This window comes from Asparagus officinalis, chromosome 5, assembly GCF_001876935.1.
Source record: "Asparagus officinalis chromosome 5, Aspof.V1, whole genome shotgun sequence".
NCBI lineage: Eukaryota > Viridiplantae > Streptophyta > Magnoliopsida > Asparagales > Asparagaceae > Asparagus > Asparagus officinalis.
In genome coordinates this window covers 126,546,983-126,554,290 of record NC_033798.1, presented here as the reverse complement: position 1 = coordinate 126,554,290, position 7,308 = coordinate 126,546,983, and the positions used below count along the sequence as shown (strand labels likewise).

Genomic DNA, 7,308 nt, shown 5'->3' with positions numbered 1-7,308 from the left:
AGCTGCCACATATGTCCCATCTGTGGCAGCTTTCGGGCTCCTCCGAAACCAACCAAACGGACCCTTATTACCAACATCATAACAATCATCAATGTTTCCATATCAAGATTCAGAAAGTATTATTGCCAATCCTAAACTCAAGAGGCTAGTCAAATGACCCGAGATACTGGATACACGAACATAATCAGCATCCAAAATGCAGCAATCACAAGGAGAATATACATATATTTTTATTAACCAGTTCGCAATTAAACCCCAAGACTGCGGGAGCTATGTTGAAACCTCTCAACCATCCAAATCACCCGAGGTGGGTAATTATTGACATTTTATTACATTGGAATGGGAAATAAAGATTATGCTCTGAGAGGAGCAAAAACAAGAAAATGCACCCCCGGAGTTCAATTAGCTGAAGGCAAAACAGGACGTATACGCATCAGCTAGCATGTCGCATCAGCTAGCACGTTGCCAGGTAACAGATGATCCTGGGAATGAAAACACTAAAACGGTCCGGCTAATATAGGAACTGTGGATTTATGATTAGGGGTGCTAAACCGTATCCGTATCCGAAAAAATATATGTATCTGTATCCGTTAGGATAAGGATATGGTAACTCAAATCTATAACCGATAGGATATGGTTACAGATATGGTTTTATAGTAAAATATCCGTATCCGTATCCGAAATATCTGAATCTTAACTTTTTGATGATCAAGATGTCTAATCTTAACTTTTTAGTTATAATAAACATATTAACGAACTCGTTTGTATCCCCCATGAACTATATTTTCCCTCAATACTATCTAGTTTTCTCATACCCGTTTTGTATCCGTGTACATATCCGCATGTATATCCGTAACCATATCCGATTTTAGCGGATATGGATATGGATATGAATTTTTTTTGCCGAGATATATCCGTATCCGTATCCGATACGAGTAAGGAGATATGGATATGATAAGCATCATATCCGAGCCGTATCGAGATAGATACTCGTAAAATCAGCCCAGCGCTTCAAACAGCACTCTATTCTCTACTTGATGTTAGAATGCATGAAAATTTATCAAAATATCCTGCCTCCACATCGGAACACTATTTCTGGTATTTGCGGTGACTGGAATGAACATGAAATTAACTCGATCGCCACAAATTTCTGGAATGATAACTATTCTGCAACATACAACTAAACTTCCTGGTCACTTTGCTTTGCAGAAAGTAAGATCCTTTCTGACATCTGTTCCTTACATAGAGAAATGATACTTACATGTTTTATGTCAATAACAGAAATACAAATTAACATAAATTACATAATGAAGAGACTGATATAACTAATAAGTAATTTCTAAAGGCTCAAGGCTTTGATCCCAGTCCTCTGGCCTTGGGCCTTCTAACTGCAGTCAGCGGGCTAACAATACCCTGGGCATCCCTCCCTAATCCTGTACCCGGAATAAATCCCATTCTTTCCATCATTTTGGAGCCAAATCCTTTAGTATGCTTTTCAAAGGCTCCAATACTCTCTGCTCCAGATTTTGAACTCGTTCTCTTTTTTCGATAGCCATTTGCATCCATCTTATTCTTTTTTGGATAGACATCTGCATCTTTATTCACTTCATCAAACTGAATACCTAGTCCTAGAGACTTGGGTCTTTGTATCGCCTCAATTGGTGAAGCGATTCCTCGCCCATCTTTTCCCAATCCACCACCCTCGACATATCCCATCTTGGCCATCATCTTTGAACCAAAACCTGTAGTATGCATCTCAAAAGCACCAACTTTAGAAAAGCTGGTATCTGAAGCTTTCTCAGTTACGATGCTTTTGTTGGGATCCAAAACTGCTGCCTTTATTGCAGAATCTGCTTCCATAACGCCAGAAGATATGAACGATACTGGCCTTTCAGAGTATGCAGCTGAACCTTTCTTCTCGCTTCGTTTGTTCTTCCCGCTAGAATCGCCAGTTTTTGAGAGCTTTGGTGGAGCAGATTGGTGTAATGAGAGCTTCTTACCTGTCTTTGATCTACTTTTTGGCTGTGTCTGAGGTGTCCTCTTGCTCTCGTTATTTATGGTGAAGTCTTCATCCATGCCTTCTCCCAAAAGCTGGTATTGTTGTAAGGAATTAATTAGCAAAAGCAAATAAGTTAGCTGCTTAAATGTAGGATCTAAACATCGGCGACTACATTCATTAATAATCAATAACCTAGTAGAGTGAAACCAAGTAGTAGTGAAATTGGATTGGACAGTCAGGAACATCATACCAAGCTAGAATGGGAACTGAGATTTTTCAAAAGCATGCATATTGTATTGACATGTGCCATTTGCTAGTATGTATTAGAAGAGCAATACCTTATCAAGGCGGAGCTTGTCAGATGCAGATGGCAGACATGTCTGAACAGTCCGTGTCACAGTCACAAACCTGTAAACAGTAATTTGTCAGGTAACACCAGCGATTACTGATTTGCTGTTGGGCTAATCACCCTACCAATGAAAATTATTGTCGCTGGTTAACTAACAAAGGTAGTCCTATTGATACTGGGAGCAATTCACCAAGCTTCACAAATACAACATAAAAGTTACCAAGCAAGCAATTAAAAAACAATTAGTAACAGCATGGATCAACAGAAACTGTTTGCTTTTACAATGCCTTTCTTCAACAGTCAGCAAAAATTCTGAAGAATTTGAGGATATGGCAGTAGAATTCAAGGAGCAAACTTAATATATTATTTTATTGCAAGGGTCAATGCACTAACAAGCTTCACCAAATTCTCTTCCAGCATGTCAATTGCAGCAGCTTGTAGATTTATAGATCTCACTAAATTAAAAGGTAAATAGAAGATGGTAAGAAAACATGTCTCAAATATCTGTTTAATTTGATCCAGCATGTTAGTCCTGCTACCATATCACAAAATTCCTATTAACATCATGATCAGACTTTTTAACTCTAACATATATCATGTATGATTACCTCTTCTTCCCTGAACCTTGACAGCCACTCTGTAGGCGATAAATTGATGCTAGCCGTTTCACCTAGAGAAGCGAAAAAAATAAATGACAAGAGGAATGAAATAACATAAGGAGAATAAAAGCTTTCAGCTAAGAAACATGCCATTAAATCAATCTTGTCCAACCAGCAAACAGACATAAAGTTCTAGTGTTGAATGTTCTATGTCTTACAATGACAAATCACAATTGCATACATGCCAAAATCAACATGTGAACAATTGAGGGACTGCAGTTTAAAGCCATAAACCTAATAACAGATCAGAAAGCTTTAGAACTTTTTGCAGGGATCAAAGCACAATTTCCTATCTGAATTCAATATAGCACACTAAAAACTTCTACTGATGGATTATGTCTTCCCGAACATATTACATTTTCTAGTTAATATAACATCTTAACCATGAAATGCATTGCATAACTCATGCAGTTGTTTAAGGCAATGTTAAAAGGAGAAAATAGAATATCAAAAACTGCAAGAAAGCACAGTAATAAGAACTTCATGACAAAGGGACGACACAGAAAAGAATACCTGAGAACAATCGCGAGAATGCATGGGGTGGAATGAGAACATATCAACCTTGTTGATGACCATATGTCTCAGCTTCTGCAGATTACAGACCAAGTTTAGATTTTAAAAAATAAAATAAAATCAAAAGTTTCGTGTGATTGTGCTTTCTTGTTATTTCTTCCTCTTTTTTTTTGGTTTGTTGGGGTTTGGGGGGGCAAGTTAATGACAGAAAACATGAAAAATAAGGTATATGTATTTCCTGAAACTGTAAAAGGTAGAGACTGCATGACAACAAGATATATAAACAACATAGTTGAGAACAATAAGAAGAGCCAAGAACAATGAAATTTAGAAACTATTGCGGACAGAAAGTTCAGATTTATCTTAGTATTGGACCTGATCTATCCAGTTTATGGCATAATTTGTTAGTTTATGCAGATACCAGTTTTACCTAAGGACTGTTTTGGGTTCCATACTCTATTATAGGGGTCTTACTCAGCGACATGACACTAAAATACTCCATATGGTGACAATGTCATTCATCAGTAGATAGAAGGCGTCATCAATCTACGTCATCAATATGGACACAGATCTTAATCAAATAGAATGAGAGCAAAGTAAAATGTTAGGTAACAGTATCAGCTAATATTTTCACAATACTAATAAGATATATAAGCAGAGGTTTAGCTTACCAGATTTATTTGTTCCAAGTCAACACCACGATTAATCATACGTTGTCGGCGCTTCACAGCTATTAGCTCTTTACGTTGCTTCTTTTTTCCACCTGAAACATAGGCAAACATTTATATAAACCCAGACCCTAAATAAGGTAGCGTAAGAGCAATAAAGTATTTTTCCTTTGGATTGCACTAATTCATCAATTACAGTCTCACTAGGTATGTAGATTTCAATGCAATGGTAAGACAAGATCCTTCAAATGCATCCCAGTTCCGGCCATCTCTCTGCACCCTTTGCAGCAAAACCAGGATGACAACACCAATAAAGCATTTTTGGAGTCAGATACATGCATCCCCTCTCTCATTCAACTATGTTAGCTAGAGCTAACTCCAGTTCTTATTGCTTTGTAAACATCAATCCTCTCACTTCTCCTAAGTAACAATGATTTTGACTCCATTCTACATACACAAAACATCTTCTAGGTGCATTACCATTCATTCAAAAAACATCCTATTGCAATTCCAGTAATCCACTTCAGCATTCCCAGTCCTGCTACGCATGCTTTTTCATGTTGCCTTCAATTGCACTTGTTCTAATCCATAAATTATTGTTAGTATTATAATAAAATTTATAGAACCTTTTGTTCAATTTGATGTGTATTCTATAATCACGTAAACCCTCAAAAGTACTTCCCATTGAAAGCATCATGATTTATTTAAACAGTCATATCTTTCTCGAGCTTACCATCTCAACTGATAAATAACAAAAACAGTCAATCCTAGGGATTTCTTAACCATCGATTTATACTATACACAAAATATTGGGGATTTCATTCAATTGATGTATAATACAGATGTGGGTTTTGTGATAGAGGATTCCCTTGCCTATCCTCCAATCTCAACTGATAAATAACAAAAACAGTCAATCCTAGGGATTTCTTAACCATCGATTTATACTATATGCAAAATATTGGGGATTTCATTCAATTAATGTATAATACAGATGTGGGTTTTGTGATAGAGGATTCCCTTGCCTATCCTCCAATTTATTATTGCCCTAGTTTTTTCCATCATGCATGTTTTTGATAGTACCAACCATATCTACTAGATTATATCTCTAAAACTAACAACATCATATCTCTGGGAAGTGCAATTGCAACTCATGAATGACTATGTTCCAGATCCTAACTACAAGAGAACAGACCCTATACAGATAAAGATACCAAGCAAAACATTGCAAGTTGTGCACTCTCACATTGCCAATTGAAAGATGTATGACGTGTTAAATATACTCCATTAGCGGCAACCGAAAAAATTTATGTGCAATAATATACATCTTTGTGACCACAAAGATGGAAAACGCTATAAGGAGCAAAAATTTATGCAACTTGATGCATTAATCTAACTCAGATTTTAATGGTAACCTTTATGGCAACTTTAACTTCTATAACTGACAGAAGGTACTGCTGAAAAATATAACCGAGGTATGAAGCTCTTCGATGATTTTATCTTTTGCAGATTAAATGACATCTGAGTAGACAATTTCAACGAATATCAACCCATAATGTAGATGTAGATGTAAGTTACCAAGAAAAAATTGCGAGTAGTATCTGAAATATCAAGTGTGAGAAATCAATTTGTTTATCTTGTAATCGTTCGAAACAAGAAAATCATCAAAACAGTTAGCTTTATTATGTAAACAAAACAGTACTGGTGTGAATGAGAAAAGCTTTGCTTAATACTACATTCAAATCAAGGATTATGTCCTACCCATACCGCAAGCTTTATTTTCAGTGATCAATTTACTTTTCTGATAGCTATCAAAATCAACATAAAAGATACACTATATACCTGAAGCACTGTAATGCTCTTTACTCCTGTGCCCCTCACGAGGCCACGATCTGGAGAGCTGAGGAACAGCCTTCTTCTTCTTCCTCCTGCCTGAAAAATTTCTCGGATCCTTCACAAACATCAAATCATCCATTGCGGCCGACAATCCAAAATCCACCATTGGCGAACTGATCTGACCCTTCCCCTTCCTAAAATTAATCTTCTTCTTCTTCTTCTTCAGCACTCCATACTCCTGTGAAACATTCATCATTTCAATTGCCCCTAACTTATCACCACCACCATCATCATCGCCGCTACTGCTCTCAGATTCCAGAAACTGCTCTTCAAGATCCTTCTTTTTTGCTAACCATCCCGATTTCAGTATCTCGCTGCTCCCACCGATCCCTTCGAGATAATCTTCGACCGTCTCATCATCAATCTCAGAATCGTCATCGTGATCGTCAGAGGAAGAAGATTCATCTGCTGATTCTCCCTCTTCTTCCTCCTCTTCAGATGAATCTGATCCCATCGAGTCCCCGCTCTCCTCATCAGGAGAAGAGCAATCTTCGGTGTAAACCCTAACGCCACCGATCGAGAGAAAGCCCTCGCCCTTCCCCTCGCTCTCGTACCGATCCTCTTCCTCTTCTACTTCTTCTTCCTCTTCCTCCTCTAGATCTCCGTCCTCGTCGTGAAACCCTAACCCTCGGCCACCGACGGCAGGATCGTAATTATACATGGGAACGGGGGTTGCGGGATCTGAGGAGGGAGTGGGGTCCATAAAAGCGACGACGGAGGAGGTGGAGAGATGGATGCGCACAGCTGGGGTCGTCGGATGAGGAGCTACTGCATGCGGTGCCATTGCGTTTACGGGGCCGGTGGACGGCAGGCGCAATCCGGCGAACTGGTTTTTGGCGGAAAGATCGACGGACTCGGATCGACGGCCGACGGAGAGTTTGCTGGGCCTGCGTTGCCTTCCGCCGCGCATTGTGGGGTCCGCTTGCGGATTTGGTCGCGCGTCGACGGCGAGTTTCGTGCCCTTGATTTGGTGGAATATGGGGATCTTGCAGGGGTCAAGGTCACGTGGATCGCGCGTGAGGATTAAATGTCGGGGTCGGTTTTTTGTTTTGGATCCGGGTCCGGTATAGGAATATCCGTTTCTTTGCTTCTCTATGTTGATCGCAGGGTTAATTGCCAACAGAACCCCGTGGTTATCACCCTATTGAAATCACATATCTGTTGCGAATAAACCCTCTTTAGTTTCACTTGTTGCGATTAGACCCCTATACTACCGACCCAAGTAGA

At 39.0% G+C, this 7,308-nt stretch overlaps 1 protein-coding gene across 1 annotated transcript; it reads right to left on the bottom strand.

Annotated features, from left to right (window-relative positions):
• On the bottom strand, positions 1,164-6,852 carry LOC109841193. Its single transcript, XM_020410092.1, has 6 exons — positions 6,028-6,852; positions 4,192-4,283; positions 3,521-3,595; positions 2,957-3,018; positions 2,338-2,407; positions 1,164-2,091 (listed from the first exon to the last, which is right to left on the bottom strand). The coding sequence occupies exons 1-6, from the start codon at positions 6,782-6,784 to the stop codon at positions 1,348-1,350; spliced, it is 1,800 nt and encodes a 599-aa protein (XP_020265681.1). The 5' UTR covers positions 6,785-6,852; the 3' UTR covers positions 1,164-1,347.

Excerpts from the sequence above, each read along its gene's own strand:
- LOC109841193 (XM_020410092.1), bottom strand. The coding sequence starts at position 6,784 with ATGGACCCCACTCCCTCCTCAGATCCCGCAACCCCCGTTCCCATGTAT. Across the intron at positions 4,284-6,027 it reads AGAGCATTACAGTGCTTCAG|GTGGAAAAAAGAAGCAACGT; the intron begins GTATATAGTGTA and ends CCTATGTTTCAG. Across the intron at positions 3,596-4,191 it reads ACTTGGAACAAATAAATCTG|AAGCTGAGACATATGGTCAT; the intron begins GTAAGCTAAACC and ends TGTAATCTGCAG.